The following is a 22,096-nucleotide window of genomic DNA, read 5'->3' as shown; positions in this document are numbered from 1 at the left end:
CCATAAAAATAATTAAAAATGAATATTTCATAAATAATTTTGAGATTTATATTATTTCTGAACATAAAATAAATTATCATGAGAAAATAAAATATATTAATCAAATTACCAAACTATTTATTTTAATACCAATTTTATATTTATACTTTGCCACTTCTCTTTATGGAATTGAAATACTAGGAACGAGTTTTATAATTAGGCAAACTAATTTACTTTTGAAAATTGGATTTAATAAATTCACAATTTTATCCAAAGAAGAATAATATCCATATAATAACTTGTAATAAATCATTTATTAAAATTATCTTTAAGTATATATTCATTTCTAAAAATATAAGATCTCAAAATATTTATTCATATATTTTAGGTAATATAAATAATAAGATTTATTTACTTCATGGAATAATTTTTCAATACATTTCTTTTATGGAATACACAAATTTTTTTAGAGGATTAATTATGATTTTGAATTACAATAGCTCATTCACTTTAGACAATGATTATCTTGTAATTATGTATGTTTTTGTTACGTTAAATGGTAACACTATTATTCTTTTTTCTCGGTGAGAAGTAACATCATTGTTCTTATAACTGCTTCCGACAAATTAAAGAATTATCGTGATCCATAACAATAATTTTTACGTGATCCTGCGAGGATGCAATTTTTTATTATTAAATATACGTAATCCTGCAAGAATTGATGTTTTAATTATTCGGAAGAATCACCTCTTTCAGATGATGATGACTTTTTTTAGACTCTTCTAAAAAATTGCATGATCTTTTAAAATAAGGTACTCATTTTTATTGTACCATTAATTTTCAAGCAAAATTTTTAATCAAATAAAATTCTTTTTAGATGTGGAAGGTAAGATAATACTGCCATAACAAAACATACTCATAGTTGAATATTTTATCTATCTAAATGGACTATATGTGAACTGTTAGGGATTAATATTATAAGAAAAAATATAAGAGAACAACACACATTCTAGCCAACATAAATAACATCCTAATGAATTAATTTTAAAAATAAGATTTTAAATTAATTAGAATTAGGTTTTGAATTTGAATAATTAGGATGAGTTGACGTAACCCTATATAAACACAAACTCACAACACGTCACATTTCTCTCTCATCGCGTCACCACTCTGCTGCTCAGTCGTCCGTTCCTCCGCCATGACAGTGCGTTGTCGCCACTGATTGGAGCTCTCATACAAGGTGCGCGTCCTTTTCTCTCGGTCGTCCGCGTTACCGCTGCCCGAAGAAGCCTCGTTTGTGACGCAACATTGCTATTGTCTCACGCACGTCTCCTGCGGCGTCGCTTTTGCTATCTCGCCTTCCTCCGCTCGCGACGCCACTGTTGCTGTCTCGCCTCCCTCCCTCTCGCGGCGCCGCTGCTCGAAAAATCCTCATTAGTGATGCAACACTTCTACTGTCTCGCGCACATCTCCCGCAGCGCCCCTTCTACTGTCTCGTCTCCCTCTCCTCGCAGCGCTGCTGTTGTTGTCTCGCCCCATCTTCCTGCGGTGCTGCTGCCACTGTCTTGCACACATCATGCCGAATGCCACTGCGAATTTTTCTTGGTTTTAGATGATTCTTTTAACTTGTTTTGGATATTTTTTTAGATTTCGGATGATTCTTTTTACTTATTTTGGATGATTCTTTTTTCTATATTTTGGATGTTTTTTCTAAATTTCGAATTTTTTTTTACTAGTTTTGGATGATTCTTTTTCCTATATTTTGGATTTTGTTTGTGTTTGGATGTTTTCTAATAGTTTTAGATGTGTTTTTCTTAGTTTTTGGATTATTTTTTTCAATATTTTTTGAATGTTTCATTTTGTTAGGTTTTAAAATTTTAAAATTATCGGATATCTCTTTTTTATTAAGTTTTCGATGTTTTGAAAATTTTAAAATAATTTTAAATCTTTAAAATAAATTTTGGAAATTTTAAAATAATTTTAAATATTTATTTCGATTTTGGATGTTTCTTTTCCGTTGCGAGTAGGATGGTGGTGACGGTGGGGCAGGGGGTTGTTGAGAGTGGAGGGCTGCGGTGAAATTAGGATAATGAAAAGGTAAAACGTAAAAGTGAAATTAGGATTAGAGTATAAATAATTACATTGGGATATTTTTTTTATGTTTAGTGGATCTTGGAGTGCAGCCCAATGCAATGTTATCCGCTGTTGACTATACCTCCTGTTGATTATCTAGCGGAATTGATATTATAATGATATCTTCGAAACATACTCATTATAATAATTCAAAGCTCATAATCTTGTTTTAGTGGTGTTTTCGGGACCCATTTAGTTAATACGAATTTCAACTTCTGCATATTGAAAACCACAAATTTAAGGTAAGAACATTTTTGATATAATTAAAATTTATTACCTTATACCTTTTTTTTTTAAATTCGATTAGAACTTCGTACTGATAATGTGTGTAAAATAAATAGATAGAAAAGAGAAAAAAATAGAGTAAAAGATCATTAATAATATTCACTAATATATGTATCTCATTATAATTGACATTTTATAACACACTCAGGAGTGAAAAAAGACCAGGTAGCCTGTCAGGAGCTTGCAGCCTGGCCTGTGTTTGACCTGACCTGTTATAAAATAGGCACAGACTCAAACTCTTATAAAAGCCTTATTATGTTAATAGGTCAGGCCCAAACTCACTAATTAACCTTATTGGCCTGTCAGGCCTACTTGGATCTTTTAAACAGGTCAAGTTTAGTACTTTGAAAAAAGTTTATAGCAGACCAGACTCAGGCCAATCAACTATATGATAGGCCAGGCCTGTTAAAAACAAAATCTGGCTTGGCCTGACCTGTCTACCCCTAAACACACGGAATAATATATTCATTATGATATAATTGTAATTTGTGTGAAGGCATATGCTCTTTCATAGTTTTTGTTACGTGCTATGTATCTCATTAGTGGGAATACCTGACATCAAAGTGAGATGGGTTTAGATGTGATATTCAGACTCTTTTGGATAAATGTTCTTACTTGTTTATTAGAATGGTAAAGTTATTCGACATTTTCATATAGATGATGGTTGGAGACTTGGAGGTACCTATAAAAAATTCTAATACCTAAATTAACAAGAATTTTAGACAGATTTAAGTGAATTGAAATTAAAAAATACCTGAAATTGATAAGGTATTTATGAAAAAATGATAATTTAATTTTTATTGAAGAGTTTTTTCTTTTGTAGTAATGGATAATTATTCTCTTAATACCTGAAAAGTTATTCCACGTTGTAATAATTACTGACTTGTAGATAAATAATAGAAGTAGTGGGTTAACAAGGCTTTGCTTGTTGCACAAATCGAATTGGTAGTGAGTTATGAAATATGTGCTTTGAATAAGTCAAATTGGCAAATTTGGAATCTTGTTGGATTGGATCTATAAGCTTAGATTTTTTTAAAATGGCCCATTCTTTACTGAAACCTTGATTCTGAATTATTTGAGTCGAAGTATAAACAGTATCTCTCTCTTTTGATCTTGATTTGAAGCCTATTAATAGACATTCATGGTTGGCGAATATTGACAAAAATTGTTTGGTGGTGAGCACATGTAATGCCAATCTAAGACATTCATAAATTCTACAACAGATTATTATTTCACAGTATTTGTTACGTAAGGTGATGCGTCAGTGGGTTGGGAATTATTATTGATCCTGCCCATTGAAGCCCGTGATACCCTGATAAAAAGATTGTTTTAGCCATCAAAAACTTCTTCACAAAAACAAAAAAGAAAACAACCTTATCAAACTAACTACCAAAAAAAAAAAAAATGTTATGTTACAGAACACAAGTCAATACCAAGTAACCAAAACAGTATAAACAAAACAAAAGAAAAAAGGCCTGACCAAAAAGAGAAAAAGAAAAGAAAAGAAAAAAGGGATATTTGGACGCTTAACTGAGGGTCATAGACATTTGGATTGATAATAAATGGAACTGCTTAGATTTGAAACACAATTTGACTTAAAAACCAACTGTTGCTATATTATCTCATCATATCAAACTCCTTTAAAATTTTAATAAAATAAAAAAGGATAAACTACTAAAACTAATCCTAGTTTTTTAATATGCTAATAAAAAATTCTAAATTTTGATGTAATTTTTTACAAATATAATTAGAATAAATAAGATGATTTTATCATGAAAATTTAGTATTTTACATTAAATAGATTTTCTTTTATTAATGGCCAAAAATATTTTAAAAATTGAATTTTGGTCCATTTTTATGTACTTTTTAAATAGTTATTGAAATATTCCTACAAACTTTTAGATTATATGCATACATGATTTGCTAAATACAATATTTGGAGTTATTTTTGTTGACATTTTAAAAAATTAGGGATTTAGATCCTCTAAATTTTGAATTTCACTTTAGAGAATAAAGTATGATTTATCACCATTTATTTCATAGGTGGGACCAAGAAAAAATACGAGAGAGAAAACTTTTAATGGTAAGAGATCTCATTTTATCTTCTAAAATAAAAATCTAAAATTTAGAGAATCTAAATTAAAAAATTAGAAGAAATTTTAATAGTTTATTCAATAAAAAAATAATATTCTAATTATCATTAAATCAAGATAGAAAATTTGCACGTAATTTAACATCAAGGACTTATGATTGGCTCCTAAAGTGAAAGAGAGAGATTGATGCAAATATATATTGGCGTTAATAAACATGATTTCTAAACTGTTTGGAGAAAATTCTTTTCCTAACATCAAGTTTTTGAAAACCAAATTGGCAATCAAAATGATGAAGGTTAGAAGTTTAAATGTTTAAATGTTTAAAGAGAAAGTTTAGGAGACTAGCACTTTTGTTGAAATTTGGCCAGCACTTAACTATCAAAAAGAAAATGATTAATCTTATACTATTAGATGTTATCTCACACCATTAAAAATATTGATGATGGCTAGTTTCTGGCTAATCATCACAAATTCTGTTGGTCCTCTCGAATTCTGCTAGGGAGACAATGAAGTATGTATACAATGGCTACAATGGGCTGTTTATTAGGCCTAATTACAATTAAAAGAGAAAATTAACCCATTAATAACCCTAATCTCTTATGGCTGTTTAATTTACCACACCACCCCTTTTCTGTTATTTTCACTTTTTTCCCAAAATCCCAATCCTTTTGGTTGTCACCGTTTGCCTCCCCCACCAAAACCCTTCCCAATCGCTGCACAGACTGGCGACGATGCAGACCCGTGAGCGCCGCAAGCTGCAACTGCAGAATGCGACCCGTCTTCGCAAGCGTCCTCATCGTTGCCCTCAAGTCCGGCGCCCTGTTGCTGATGAACATCCCGCCGTCACTGCAACCGAGCCCTTGCGCACTACGCCTCTGACCAGAACTGTAGCCAAGGGAGCCCTCACCGCCAACCGAGCAGCTGCACAATTCTCCTCGCGCAGACGCCGTCGTCTCTAAGCAGCGGAGGATCCGACCTTGGAAAAACAGCCACCTGCTCGTCAACGGTTCACCGGAAACACAACGAACATCATGACCTGAAGAATGCTAACCATCCAAGGTAAGTGGGTGGAGTTGTTCATTTTTCGAATGGTAATCGCTGTTGCATGTTGTACTATAGATAGATTTTGTTGCTAATATGAGTGATTAACCATGATGAGAAAGCAGTAGGTGTGATTTTAGTATCCCAAAGCCTGTGGAATATGTAGTTAGTTTAGGTTGTTGCAATTCATGATGATTTAACTTTAGCGCGGGAAAGGTCAAAAAAGTTTGGTGATCTTGTTTATATAGCAGTTAAATTTAAATTTTTTTTTCTCTTTCCGTGTGGATCATGTGCATGCAATGTGATGTAAACTGGCTGACAATTGTTGAAATGGTTGATATTTGTTGGATGGTTACTTTAGTAGGGTATTGGATGGTTAGTCTTGCAATTTTTCTTTAGTTTGGACAATTTCCAATTCTTACTGCGTTGCTCTTGTCACTGTAGCCAAAGAATTACCTGAACTTTTAGTTATTGGTTTGTAATAAAAGTAAAATAATTTTTTTCTCAGGCCTGCACCGTTAGATTTTTAATCCCGGATGACAAAATTGCATTTAAGAGACTCTAACAAGGTAATATCTGCTATTTGGATATAAGGAAAGGGTTGATGGCCTTGATGTGCATATTTGTGTTATGCTGTTTTGTGCAAACCAAATTTGATTATGTTTTTATTTATTGTGTTTACCTCATGCTTCCAACTACATGAGCAGGATAACTATACAATATTATCTATTTTTTTGTGTGTGCCTCAGGAAGCAATAAAATAATCTCACTATCCCAGATTCAAGGTTTCTACAAGACAGGCGTCCTTAAGGTGAATCCCTTTGGTCTAGTGTTCCTTAGATATTAATTTTCACAACATTTATTTTGGTTTCTACGACTTTACATCACGATGTCCACTTTCTATTTTTCTGTATTCATTAATTTTTTTGAAGCCTTTTTAGATTCAGCGTGAATCATGTATCTTTCATCTTTGTTCCAACCTATTGGTTAACAGTTTAGAGCCGTCACTGAATCTCGTGCTAAGAAGAGGAATAAAACCTTAAATGTGTATTTTGTGCATTTTATACTTTGTAAATACTCTTCTTTATTATGTCATTGAATGGTTGGTCCTTATCATAATTACTGGGGATATTTAATTGGATGGGTACATCAGTATGTAATGTGGCCATCGGTGTTGATAGATGATGTTAACGCAGGAAAATTGGGAGCATTTGATTTCAATGACCATGAATGATATTTTAATGTTATTATGTTAAAGGCTACTTTGAAAACACTTAATGTAAATGCTATTTTGATGTTAAGTTGTTATGTTCCAGTTTATTTTTTCTTTTGGTTTTTGCATGGTTTTTGCTTGTTAAGTAAACATTTCCATTCTAGATGCTCAAATCGGAGTACATCTGAACTGGATAGCTAATTTGTGAATCATTTATTCGTATGCACTTTTGTAAAGGGGAAAATTGATTTGTGGAGCTGCCAAGTTGATGGATTATGTGAAAGTAGTTTACATTGATGATTGGTGTGGTTGTAATTGATAGCTGTGCTCCTCCTCTTGGTTTGTTAGTAATATTTGTAAGCAATTTGGATGGTCGCTTTAGTAGGGTATTAGATGGTTGGTGTATCTGATAGACATTGCCCATATTTATTTGGATCATTACTTAAGTTTGTGGTTGGACAGTTGGATTTCGTATTTGCTGCTATGTCTTCATGAATTAGTTTTTTATCTTTATTATAGATGGTTACAAAAGGAAAATTTTGAGGTTTGATCTTGATATATCTTCTATAGCATAGCAGATATAAGGAAAAGGCTAGAATCTTTGCAACCAATATTTTCTTATTTGCCTCGATACATGAGTGTTATATTCTCGTGCCATATAGCTCAAATAATTAAGGTTACATCAATTGAAATGTAATATTATGCTGTTATTTACGTTATTTGGCTGCAGGTCACCTGCCTCTTTTGTAAGAGTTAACGACTTAGAATTCAGGGGGACTATTGCATGAGTAAATTATCACGGTGCTCGAACAAACCGATTTCTATACCGGCCTAACACAAACTCAGATGGATAAAAAGGTATCCCATTGATTACATGAATAAATGAACATATTTGGTTATATTTTTTGACATTATTCTGATCCTTTTTTGTTTTGCTCAACAGAAATTAGTCGAGACGTGATGCTCACCTTACTACATTAGCAACTTATTTACCCACTTGAAACGACATAATGAGCAGGCTAAGTTGGCCGAGATTGAGGCCATTAGATTTGATTTCCTGCACCGGGTACCACAATGGCATGTGAAGCAGGGCATCATGCTCCAACTAGCTAGGGCCTGTGATGTGGAGACAAACACTCTCAGAGTCGACGCAGGGGACATTCGCATTACTGCCGAACTTATCGGCAATGTATTCAGCATACCTTCTCGAGGTTAGTGGAAGTTATGTAAGATGTAAAAATCCCTCTGTGTGGTTATGGTTTTTTCGTTGTTGACATGTAATAATTGTGGTAAACTGTTTCGTTTCGCGCAGGTGACCCAATCCCAGAACTGCAGAAAAAAAATGCATCGCATTTGGCAATTAAGAGAGAGTTTCAAAAGAAAACTACAACACAACTGCGGGACTTTGTCTTTGCCTGTCCAATGGAGACCGAGCAACAGAGGATGACCTTTAGAAGATACTTTATCTTGGTGGTTTTGAAGATGTTTCTTAACCCCACAAGCCAGCAGACTATTTCTCCATGGCACCTCCCTCCGATATTGGATGTCTCGAACCCAAGAAGATTTTATTGGCCGTATCAGATATTAAAGTGGTTGCGAGATGCGATAAGAAAATTCCAAGATGAGAACCGGGAAACATGCGGCGGGTGCATGTTCATGTTGCTGGTATTGCAAATAAATTACGTAAATTCAAAAACTATGTACAGCTTAAGGTGTAAGTCCTAATATTTAAGTTACTTATGTATAGGTTTTGTACTTTCAGCGCTTAAAGCATGGTCTGTTGCATGCATGTCAAGTGCCCGAGCCTTGGATTGTTGAATGGACCACTAATGAACTTGATAAGAAGGCCGACCATGTTATCTCACAAGTTCAATCTCTAATAATCTCTTTTTTATAATCTAGTTGAACACAAATGCAATTGGAGGTTCGCGCTGATTTTTTTCCCTCTCTTTGTTGTCTCATGTTGAACACACAGGGTTGCATAGTCAAAAATGCAAGGAAAGGAAAAAAAAACAGAAGAAACAGTCTTCTAATAAAGCAGTTAACGAGAAAGGAAGGTGTAAAAGGCCCCGCAAGGACCCTGACCAATCTCCGTCTACCCAAGGCAAGACTACATCTCAACCAAGATATAAGGAGGCGGATAAGGTGATCTGCTTTCTTTATGATAGATCGTGCGCTCATTTAATTAGATCTTTACTTATGTGATAGGATGGTTGATCCTTATCATAGAATTTGCAGTTACAAAATTGGAAAATTACTTCAGTACGTGGTTGCATGGTTAGTTTTGATAGATGATGTTTATAAAGGAAAACTTGGGAGAGCTGGTCTCAATTACCGTGAATGCTATTCACATGTTTTTATGTTGAAGGCTTGTTTGAATACATTTGTTGTGTTTTATTTTTCTTAAGTTTTTATTTGGGTTGAGTTTGTTAAGTAAACAGATGCATTTAAGATGCTCAAATTAGGTTCTGATCTAAACTGGTTAGATAACTTATGATTTATTTATTTGGATGGCTTTTTATGTATGAAAGAATTGCTTTATGGGGTTGCCAAGTTGATGGATTGTGTGAAAATAGTTTTTATTGATGATTGGTGTGGTTGTAATTGAGGGCTGTACTGCTCCACGTAGTACGTTTATAGTTTTCATAAGCCATTTGGATGTTCACTTTAGTAGGGTTTTGGATGGTTAGTTTTTATGATAGATAGTGAGTTTTTTCTGTTGGATTGTTACTCGAGTATCTGATTGGATGGTTGTTCTTTATCATAGATCTTGGGTTTGTATAATTGGAAGGTAACTTTACTATATAATCGAATGGTCGGTTTTGATAGATGATGTTTAAACAGGAAAATTGGGAGAGTTGTTTGGAATGGTCGGTTTTGATTTTTTATTTGGATTGTGTTTGTTATGTAAACATATGCATTTAAGATGTTCAAAGGGGTTATGATCTGAACTGGATTGCTAATTTGTGATTCATTTTTGTTAGTATTTTCATGCATCCTTCTTTATCTTTGTACATTCCATCATTGCCTGGTGTGCAACATGCTGTGATGTGCATGTAGTTGTTAATTCTTTTGTAATTCCAACAGTGTGGCAAGGTCAACAATGGAAGAAAATAGCACTGCAAGGACTCCGACCAGTCGCCACCTACTAGGAGCCGGTCAAAACCTCAGCATAGGAATATCGATACGCAGAAGGTGAGCTTGGTTAATTACCATTACTTGTGTTGTTATCATGGGTGTTTATTTTTTCATGCAAATGACGATATATATGACGAATAGTTTCAGTATTTTGATGCAAATGACAATATGTATGAATATACACCACAGGAATCTAGGCTTGGTACAAGGAGAAAGTTGCCTATCCGCAGAAGCCGATCTAGAAGCGGCACCAAAAAAGCAATTCCAAGAGAAATTGTCCCAGGAAGCAATGGTGCACCATTGGTAGTCCCGGACTCTGATGATGAGGACGACGTACCGCTTGCTAGAAGGATACGATTATTCCAACAGCAGGCTCCGCCACAAGATGTAAAACAAGCAGAGCCCATGTTCAAGGACAATTATAAAGGTCCTAAAGAAGAAAACACTGACCACAAGGATATATCTCCACACACGCCGCCAACAGCACATGTCCAGCTCAGTGACTATGATTTTGACCGGTTAGTGGTTTCTGGCTTACCTTGCTGTATATTTCTCTTCTTTATTTTTCATACCCTACCTTGTGATTAGCCGTCTAGCTAGGCATAAGTTGTCGTTTTAGCTAACTTCATGTCGCATTCGTTTGCAGCGAATTCGACATCTCGATCGTTCAGTATCCTGAATTTGAGCAAGTACTGAATAATGTTAAATAGGGGCGGGAAACAAAGGCCATAATCATGCAGCCCCTATAAACGGTGTTGCTAAACAAATCAAGCTACCATACACCGAGTCCCGGGAGACCTAGCTTTTCACTCGGTTTAACTCAGCTTGAAAAGACTCCAACCCCTTCCCTGATACATTCAATTCATCCAAGCCTAAGAAATATAAAGTTGGGGGAGACTAAGGAGAAATAAATTAGAACATGGATAGTTAACTCGTCTTTGAACAAAGATCAATATTTAGCTTCCTATGAAGGATGGGACTACATGGTATTACAAAGGAAGGACTTCTGGACCTTGAAAGCCCGCAGTTGGGTCAACAGCTGCGTAAGTATATGAACTTAATCATGCGTTTTAACTCCCTATCTTTATATCGGGGTTTAGATTACACTTGCTAAATAAATTGTGTAGGTAATTCAATGGATGTGCTACTCCTTCAACGACACCGAATCATCTAGATTCAAGTGAGATTTCTATTGCGTGTGTCCAGGCATATTGGTAATTACATTCTATTGATTACAATTTGGAAAATATTTTGTTGGGATTCTTACTATGTGTGTGGGTTTGCAGGAATCAGTGACACGAAATGATAGTCTGGCATCATTTATTGATGGTGTGAGACCAATTTATGCTGGTCTTAGTCCAAGCTTTGGTGAGGATACTAGGTTCTTTGACAAAGTAGTAGCAGCAAAGAGAAAATGGGTGAGTTGCTGTTTTGTTTTGAAATATTTATATCCTCCCTGAACCTGGTATTGGTTTATTTACGTGTCGTTTTTTATTTCACCACGATTTGTATACGTGACCTAAACCGGACTTTTGATTCCAATATTAAATCCATGGTTAAATTTGGAACGGGGGGTCACTGTGACCAACTATTCTTATGGGTATTTTTATTTGCATATTTTGCGTTTCGGGTTTCCCATGTTGTTACGTTGATTGACTTTACTATACTATGCTGTTGGAAATAGGTTGGGTGGGTATTCTAAGAATAGAACATAGTTGCCATAGCCTTCCTGTGTCATCCATGTCGTTAAATTTTTATCGTTTTTTTAATAAATATGTCGTGGCTGTCATATGATTTGAGTATGTTCTGGTTCTTGAATGGTCGAGGGAGATCAATAGATTTTTTTTCCTTTTTTTTCTCACGAGACAAACTCATTCATATGTGCTGTTTGCTGCAGTGGTTTTTTCCTAATTGTTGGAGGGGCCATTTGTGGGTATATGCATTTGAGGTGAATGCGAAGCGCCTAGTTATACTCGATAGTTTGCATTCTGCACCAAAAGATGATGAACGGGATAAACTCGATGCATATGTGGTAAGCTATTATACTTCTTTTATTCAATATGCAGCTATAGTATCTAATTCGATAGCATGTTGTTCAACTATGTTCGTTCCATGATTTTCAGGGGAGACTGTATGAGGATATAGCAAGCATTGTTATTCCTGCATTCATTCGGACTACATACGGCCCATCTCGTTCTTACACCAAGGTTCCAAAAGAAACCAAACAAGTGAGATGAAATTATAACCCAACTTTGAGGCTTTTTAGTTCTCTTTCAATAATGGGGCATATCATGTTAAAACTTTTTGTCATCCTAATTGCAAAAGTATTTTATTTTCCTGTAGCTTTGATTGTGGCATGTGCGTTATTAAGTTCATGGAAAGTTGGACCAAAGATCGTGGTCTTGACGAATGGGACGAGATTTGTTCAATAAACATTTGCGCAAATGTCATTATTCATGTTGTACAAATATCACTGTAACGGTTCTTAATACTAAATCTCCTGGTAAATCTACTCACAGGATTCACTCAGATCATACAGGATGGAGTTGATGTTAGACATTATCTGTGGCCCACACAATGTATTGGTTCACCAGCTTATTTTATTATTGAAGGACAAGGTTAAACCTGTTTGATGCAATCAACCATGGAACAAGAAAAGGGAAGTTAGTTCACCGTTTACTGCACCTAGCACGAGGTCATTGATTGAACGTGCGGAAGGATTACCGAAGGGGGCAATGCGCAAAGGGAGGAAGAAGTTGCTTACTTAAGTTTAGCTACAGTGAATTGGACTACCATATTATACTTATTTTGCTTACTACTTATATTCTTAGTGATTTATTTATGTCACATTAGAATGATATGATTCTAGGAGGAATTTTTTTCTACAATTAAAGGATTTATTGGTTATGTTACCTTAAAAGGAGCTATGTTTATTTGCAGCTTAGATTCCCGGATTTACCAAAGTTGTTGAGTAAAGTAACCATCTTTGCGCATATTGAACCGAACATTTGTTTGGTTATTTATCGTCACATGTTGTCTATTGTGTATTTCAGATTTGACTTGAATGTGTAACGTTATGACCTATGGAATCACTTGTTTTAAGAGAAGATGCAGTGACTCCTTTGGATTGCAGGCTACAGATAGTACATATTGAAATAGGTGATAAATAACTATCTACAAATATAGCTAAACCAAACATCCTAAAGGATACTATAATGAACATCCAGTGTAACTTGGTAAATATACAATATAACAACTCTTTAAAACGACCAGCTACGTACCACATGACCGTTTAACATAACACTACGAAACCGTGTTAGTTTAGTAAAACATAACCACCAATCGTTGCACACACAATCACCCACGGATAACCATCCATGTTCATAGTGAAAATGAACATCCAATCACTTATAGAATTGAACATCCACTTTAGTTGTGAAAAAAAAACTGTGTAGTCAATGTCTAGCACGAATGGCTACGTACCGAAAAACTATACAGTAAAGCATGTAGAAATCAAGTACAAATTTATTAACGTAACTCGTAAATTACAGAATAACCATCAACTATACTCATTATGCATTAAGTCTAAATGAAATTAAAAGAGTAAAGTGGTTCGTTCTCACAAATTAAAAAAGGGTTATGGGAATTAATAACATATGAACTTTTGCAACAGCTGCCTACAAACCTTAAAACTAATATGAATCCTATAAACACAGAGATGAAAAAATAAACACTATCACAACCTTGTCCAACTAATCCTAACTTTTGTTGAAGGAGCTTAACAAAGACATGAAACCACCGGCTTGTTCGGGAACATTCCGGTCAACAACAGCACCATGGTTTACATCTTGAGGTGCGTGCGGACAAACCACCTGCCAAAAAAAAAAGGCCAACAGTTATGTTCTTGCATAGTACTATACCAAATAAACATACAAAGTTGAGATTAAGCCAAACATGTACCGGGGATGAATTCTTGTGTTTCCTCCAAGCTGAATTCTTGAAGGACTTCTCAAGGGCAGCGCCGAGCCTCTTACTCTTTGGCCTGCCCTTTGTGGTGACCTTCGATGGGCCTTGGATGTCATCAACACCGACAACGTTCGAACTCTGTGAGCCAATGCTGGTGTGGGTCTTTGACACGCTCTCGAACCTCTTCTTGGCACGGTGCGCAGCCAACTTGGCCCTTGTTTCTTTCAAAGCAGCATGCAACAATGCTGTTTCATCATCGTCACCGATGAACTCTTGAGCAACATTATAGAAGTGTGCACACAGTCTCCTGAATGCAACATGACTCTCATTCGACCGACTGACATCATGACTACTTTTGACATACGTATGCTTGCGCTTTATTTTCTTGCTCCATCGAGGGAGAACATAACAGGTAGGTACTTTGTACACTTTATACAAATGGAAAACTTTAAGATAGTGACAGCACAACACACCTGAACTCTCGAAAAGATTGCACTCACAACGAACCTCCTGTGTGGAATGGTAAAAGTGAACATCGTACAGAACGCATAGAATAGTACCGTTGACTAGTTTCTCCTCTTCCACCTTCATGCAGACCAATGGACATTGTTTATCAACTACAGAAACTCTGCAATCAGCCTTCTTCACAAACTCAGTTTGAACATCCCTAAACATGCTCGTAGTGTACTCTTGCTGAAACTGTTTCTCCATAGGCGAGCTCATTGCACAAGGGATAACCCCCCTCGAGTCTGCAGCATAATCCTCCAATTCCCACTGCTCCTTGACTCCAAGCACATTGTCATATTCGTGAACAAATTGAACTAAGCTAGTCCTACTGTGTAAGAATCCACCATAGAATGCGTGCATGCTCTCACTCCTTTGTGTACTCCTCATGGCTGCCTAAAATTCACCCTTGAAGTATATGGAGACTCACATGCGTCGGTCATCATACATGTCTATAGAAAATAAAGAATCCCAATTTTAGCAAATTCAGGTCTACAGAAAATAAAGAAAAATTCAGATACCAAATAATTGTCAATTAAAGCGCGTGAATTAATCATACACTAACAGACCTGACAGCCATGTGTTGTTATGTAACTTGTACTCATCTATAAATTTTGACCAGTTATCCTCAAATGACTCCTCGGTCTGAGAGTTCCACACAATATCATTGAGGTCATCATACAAATCCCTGTATCGGCGGTAACCCCCAAGCTTGCTCGGTAACTTCTTCGTAATATGCCAGATGCACCATCGGTGGCATGTGTCGGGTAATGTATTTCTGATCGCACCAAAAATGGACCGATATTGATCGGTTATGATACGCTGTGGAACAGTTCTCATGCACTTCACCCATTGGCTAAAAACCCACTCATAACTTGGAATTTCCTCATTTCCCAGTAAAGCACAACCGAGGAGGGTTGACTTACCATGGTTGTTGACCCCAATGAACAACACAAACGGTAATCCATGCCTATCAGAAAAATCAACTAGACATAAGAAATGCCCATCATGATTAGATAGAGTTTAAAAGAATAAAGGACACAACACCAATTGAACTACTTCATACCTGTTTGTACGGTAGGTGCTATCAACTGACACAACGTCTCCGTAGTATTCATACGACGCCCTACATCTTGCATCCACCCATACTGCACTCTCAAATTTACACTCCTCGTCCAACTTCACCGCGTAAAAGAAATTCGGATTGATGTCCTTCATTCTCACGAAGTAGCTCATCATCTCCCTTACATCCGCATTCACGTTGCTAGTTCAGAGCCTTGCTGTTATATAGTTTCTTAAATCCTTCTCTGAGAATCCCAAGTTAGAGGGGCCTCCAGCCTCATTTACTAAAGCAAGGAATGTCTTATTTGGTCGAATCTCAGCCTCATCATTATCCTCGATCACGCACTTCACATGCATGGTCAGCTGCCTATACTCATGATAATGCACTGCCTTTCTCGCTGAACAAGGGTGTGAGTGCGTCAACTCAACCTTGAACAAAACCTAGTCTTGCATGTCTTTATCAAACTTGACATATATCCTTACCTTGCACCCAGCAGCTGAAATCGTATTCTTCCGCGTTGGTGCTTTGACACGAGACTTGCGATACCCGTCGCGATTACAGTGTATAGCTTGGTTAAGGGGAGCCTTTGTGATCTTGTCATATGTTGTCGTCCTTATCTTAGTTGCAAATCCTACTTTCTTTGCATAGGTAACATAAAAGTCATGAGCCATCTGTAACTGCGCAAACCGCATTCCAACTCTTGGTATCTCGTCTTTTTGTAGGCAACCATGATCTGGTAACTACATTTTGTATTAGTCCGAAAGAAAAAATAATTACCATTATTTATCAAATGAAACATGCGAATTATGACTACATAAAATTAAACTAGATTCCAAAACCTCATCACCAAGCTCCATCTCTTCACTTCCAACCTCAGTAACATCCAACAGTTGCATGGCCTATAATTCCGATACAAACACAGTAACCAAAAGGAAAAAAATCCTTATTAAAACTCACGTAAATAAAACCTTAAACACAATCACCAAAAACACAACAACAGCTAGAAATCATGCCAATAGAATCATTTATTCCATTTTATCTATTATTTAAGGGCCTGCACCATCCTTTAGTTGCTTCTTTTTTCATTCAATAACCATCATATAAAATTAGATACATAACATCTTTTCTACACATACATGAAGAACATAAGCACACCATTCATTATAAACCACTCATATAGGCACATAATTAGTGTATTCACATCAATTTCAGCACACACATAACCATATAAACCCATCAGCATGAAAAATAAGAAAATAATATGTAGAAAGCATGTAGGCAAACCACATAATATGCAGAAAGCATATGAGCATATAAATAAAAAATATGCAGGTATCATATAAGGATACCATGCCATTACAAAACACTCATATAGTTGCTTTTTTAATTCATTGAATGACCATCATGTAGCAACAATATACGCATACCATACATTATAATGCATACCAACTAATTAATTTAGGCTATTTCAACATTCATATAAAATATAAGGCCATCTGCATGACAAACACAAATATAATAGGATGGTTAGCATATAAACATGCCATATAATATGCAGGCAGCATACATTCATATACAAATATAAGTATAAAATACGCTTCCTGCATATAAGTATACCATACCTTTAAAAACAATCATATACGCATGAAATGATTAATTAATTTATGCAAATTCTCCATGGATATAATCATACCATTCTATTCAAAAACAATCACACATTTAGTTCAATCTCAACTCATGCATCACATCTGGATACTGCATTAATCATAAAAACAAACACCTCATTTACATTGTGACGTAAAATCTGAATTTTTCGAAAAATAAACATCTATGGCAGAATTTATTGCTCATAATTGCTCACCTTGTTCGACTTCTCACCGTCGACGACGATATCGCCGGATATGTTTTGAGGTTGGTTTGATAAATTCTCTGCAACGGCAGACATATCACAACTAGGAGTTCAACCATATCGCACTCCATTAATGTATCTCGACTCGGTGGTGTGCATGAAGGATGACCCTCACTTGAAACACGTTGGTCTTGCGATGTGGCCATTAGGAAGAAGGCCTTCCAGCTGCGCACTCTCCTTGCTGTAGGTCTGGGTTGCTGCGTCGGCGCGAAGATCCCGCAAACCACCGGGACGTAGTGTGAACGACAGGGCGGTGGGAAGAGAGGCTCACGGCAGTCAGTGATCGTGGCAGGGCTAAAGTGGCGATATTCTCGAATTAATTGAGAGAATGGAGGTCACGCCGTCTTGAGAGGGAGTTCGTTGTTCTGATTCTATAACTGACGGTAATTCTAATTTGTTTCAAATTTCAAATTCGAAAGAAATAAAAATTAATTAATTACCCATAATTTATTTTTAATTTCAATTAAACCTCCATCTATTATTGTATGTATTGTACAATAAAAATATTGTCTCTTCATACTTTCCTTTTTCCTAAACACAAATTCTAGACTATAAATTGTCTAGCTTCCTCCCAACCACATAATTAACAACTCTTCAACAATAATCAACCAAATGGTAGTATCACAACTAAAAGTAAGCATACATATTAATTCATCCACCAAATTACAAAAATCTAATGTATTCTGATGAATATAACAACTCTCATTAATTTAAATACTTCAAGAGGCCTTACAAGACCTATAGCAACATGTTTCACAAACATAATGAGCCTAATTTCTCAAGTCAGGGCAAACACTCCTTACTGTTAATATATGTTAGTTCCATAACAAAGATTGAGTTTTAATGATTAACAAATAATAAGTATAATTTAAAATTTTTATATTATTTTTCTTGTGTCAAAATAGACAATATTCATAAGCAGATGTTCAATAAAAATCAATTTAGATGACCTATAAAAAATAAATTTTAAAAATTTTTGGAGGGTCAATAAAAATTCCGAAAAAAGGAATCAATTGCCGAAATTTTTATAGGTTAAATAGAATAATTATTATTTGAATTTCTAATAATAAAATCAAATAAATGAGCTTAAAACAAACATGTTAACAAAAGAACTTACAGGGTCAAGAACTAATTAGCACAATACACATTAATAAAAAAGTAAACTACAAAAAAATCTTCAAATTATACAATTATTGACAGAAGTACTTTTTAAAATTTGTTAATAAAGATAAATATGCCAACAAAATATTTTAAAATACGATAAGAATAATAAAAAAAAATTACATTTTTATAAATAACATACGATTTTTATATTTCACAAACTATTTATACATTTTTATCTAAATTTTTGTGAAAATATTTGAATAATTGTATGGAGAAAAAACCAAGGTTCGACCTCTAAATTTTCTTTTTATTTTTTAAAATTATTTTTGACTATTTACAAAAGAATCATAAAAAATATCTATTTATAAAATCATTAAGTTTTATAGGTAAAAATATCTATTTTTTCTAAGCATGTTTGTAAATATTATATCAATTTTTTTTTTGTGAATATATATTTAATGGTTGAATATTTTTGTCAAATTTTAAAATATTTAAAAAAAATTGTCTTAACAAATTTAGAAAGTAATTTTGTTAACAACTTAATAATTCCAGAACTTTTTTTGTGATATACTCTAAAAAAATATAAAAATGATATGTACAATAATATTAAAGTGTTACTTATGGTGCTGTAGTTTAATAATAATGTTAGGATAACATTCATAACAGACTGAATTGTGCTTTTCATATTTTTAAAAGTTTATATGCACATGCACATGAGAGATAAAGACGAAACAATAACGCCAACTAACAAGTAAAATTAGTTATAGATTCAATGTATCAATACCCCACAATCTCTTCTGAGATCTAAATATAGACAAGCATCCTAGCTATAGTGATATACAATACCAAGTAAAGTCGCTCCTATGTGAATCAAAAACCTATGTGTGTGCCAAACTCAACTTTTCCTAACTCATTTGTCTTCTAGTACAATAATAAAATGATGATGATTTGACTCCATACGAAATAATGGGCTTCAAGATAAAATACGGTACAAAAATCTGAACGAAAATGGTGTCACAATTTGTCGCAAATTAATTTTAATATGAAAGTTGGGATGGTATAATTTGTCTATATTATGATAAAATTGTGTTAAGCTGTTATGATGTTAGAATTTACTTCAATTAAAAAATATGATTAATGGTTAATGAAGTTTGATCCACTTAAAAAAATCGTTATAATTTTTATAGAGTTGAATATGTGGTTAGGATTGAAAGAGAGAATGAAAAGAACGGTTATAATTAAGAGAGAAATTGAAGAGAAATAATGCTTTAATCAATGACTACGATCTTCTATCAACGGTCGGGAAGCATTTGAAAATCGTGACTAACAATTTCTATTGAAATCTGATCTGTTATCTATATCCTAAACTCTAAATTCTAAATTTTTCCACCTCTAACTTCCTCTCTTTTTCTTCGCGCACACATCAATGAATTCAATTTCACTCTCTAATAAATCACTTTTTTGAATTGTTTTTTCTTCTCTCTCGATACGTTTAAACGTTGGTTCATCATCTCTAGTTAAAGCTTTTTCAAAAGAGTTCTTCTCCACATACAAGCGTTTTTCCATACAAGTCATACAAGTCATTTATATTCACATGTTTTTCACATTTTTCTCCATGCCTCTTTTTCTTCTTCTTCTTCTTTCTCCGTGCCTCCTCTTTTTCTTCTTTTTCTTCTTCTTTCTCCGTGCCTCCTCTTCTTCTTTTTTGTAATTTTTCTCTCTCGTTATCGTCGTCATCAACACCACATCTTCCTCCTTCTTCTCTTCCTCCTTCTTTTTTCATTAAAATTTTTTCTCCTCTTTTCGTTTTCTCTTTCTCCTTCATCATCAGTTATCTCGTTGTTGAAGATAATAAATAATTCAGGTTTAGATTGTCAATTGAATCAGAACGAAATTAATTATTGTTTTGAATCCAAAGCTAAGGTGTGGTTCAATTTAGAAGAAAAAATATAGTATTAGAGGAAACATTTTTCTGTAGCAAATTTGGGTGTAGTACGAAGAGATTTGGGTGTAACACGAAGATATTTGGGTGTATTTTAAGAATTTTTGGGTGTATTTTTATTCTGATAAGTTCTGCATAGTTCAAAACTCTTCCTCTTCTTTCTTTTCATCTTCTACTGTTTCTTCTTTTTTTATCATCATCACAATCTTCTTCTTCTTCTTTTTCTTATTCATCTTTTTTTTTTTATTTTACCTTTTCAAGTTTCTTCTTGTTTTACTTTCTTAACAAAGAATAAAAACAAAAAAAATCAAACAAAGAAGAAGAAGAAACAAATAACGCTGCAAAATTATTTGAAAGAGGATGAACTTACATTCATTTAACTAAAAGAAAGAAAGAAATAAGAAAAAAAAGAAGAAAAAAAAACGCAGCATTAGAAAAAATATTTTTCTGTATTTACAGCAAATTTGGGTGTAGCACGAAGATATTTGGGTGTAATACGAAGATATTTAGGTGTATTTTAAGAATTTTTGGGTGTATTTTTATTCTGATAAGTTCGGCATAATTCAAAACTCTTCCTCTTCCTCTTTCTCATCTTCTACTGTTTTTTCTTTTTTTTTTATCATCATCACAATCTTTTTCTTCTTTTTTTTCTTATTCATCTTTTCTTTTTTATTTTACCTTTTCAAATTTCTTCTTGTTTTACTCTCTTAACAAGAATAAAAACAAAAAAATCAAACAAAGAAGAAGAAGAAACACATAATGCTGCAAAACTACTTGAAAGATGATGAACTTACATTCATTTAACTAAAAGAAAGAAAGAAATAAGAAAAAAAAAGAAGAAAAAAATGCAGCATTATTAGAGAAAATATTTTTCTATATTTGCAGCAAATTTGGGTGTAACACGAAGATATTTGGGTGTAATACGAATATATTTGGGTGTATTTTAAGAATTTTTGGGTGTATTTTTATTCTGATAAGTTCTGCATAATTCAAAACTCTTCTTCTTCCTCCTCTTCATCTTCTATTGCCTCTTCATCTTCTACTGCTTCTTCTTCCTCATCTTTTTATTTTGTTTTTTTATAATTCTTTTTGGGAGAAAAATCAAACAAAGAAAAAAAATACATAATATTGCAAAATCAATAGAAAGAGGAGGAAAAAAATACAGCAACAACAACGATAATAAAAAAACAACGATGAAGATGAAACACGCGAAGAAAAAGGAGGAGAAACACAAAGAAAAAGGAGAAGAAGAAGAAGGAAGAGGAGGAGGAGAAGGAGGAACGTGAAGAAGAAGAAGAAGTGTCTTCCATAATGGTGAGTGAGAGCGCGCTTTGGAAATGGTTGAGTGACGCGCGTGTTATCACACTCCAGTGGGTGAATGTAGCTTTTGTTAGATTTGGCCCAACTTGTAAGACTTATAAACCAAAAAGACTTGTATGTGTAGTATAACTCTTTTTGAAAATAATGAAAAAAATATCAGTACAATATTACATTATTAAATATCTTGATTATCTAGTATATGTAAATTTATTTATTGTTTTATTTTTTATGTTTAAGAAAAATATTTTTTATGTTAATAATAATAAATGGTTTGGATCAATTGTTTTGTTCTTATTACAGGATGAATGTAGATAATAATACTAGTTGTTAGTATAATAAAATATTTATTTGTTAACAAAATACTTTGTAGTTGTTTATTATTATTATTTAGGTATGTTAGTAAAAA

The 22,096-nt window shown here is 34.0% G+C and overlaps 1 protein-coding gene across 1 annotated transcript; it reads right to left on the bottom strand.

Annotated features, from left to right (window-relative positions):
* LOC107647313 (protein FAR1-RELATED SEQUENCE 5-like) lies at positions 13,641-14,742 on the bottom strand. The gene is made up of 2 exons (XM_016351398.1): positions 13,843-14,742; positions 13,641-13,754 (listed from the first exon to the last, which is right to left on the bottom strand). Exons 1-2 carry the CDS (start codon positions 14,740-14,742, stop codon positions 13,641-13,643), a joined length of 1,014 nt encoding a protein of 337 aa, XP_016206884.1.

The sequence above is a fragment of the Arachis ipaensis genome, chromosome B06 (assembly GCF_000816755.2).
Source record: "Arachis ipaensis cultivar K30076 chromosome B06, Araip1.1, whole genome shotgun sequence".
Lineage (NCBI taxonomy): Eukaryota > Viridiplantae > Streptophyta > Magnoliopsida > Fabales > Fabaceae > Arachis > Arachis ipaensis.
The sequence above is the reverse complement of the archived record's forward strand: the minus strand, read 5'-3'. Positions and strand labels throughout refer to the sequence as shown.

Bases quoted from the DNA above. Each gene is read 5' to 3' on its own strand.
- LOC107647313 (XM_016351398.1), bottom strand. From the start codon at position 14,742: ATGAGGAGTACACAAAGGAGTGAGAGCATGCACGCATTCTATGGTGGA. The intron at 13,755-13,842 runs GTACATGTTTGG...TTTTTTTGGCAG, and splicing joins AACACAAGAATTCATCCCCG to GTGGTTTGTCCGCACGCACC.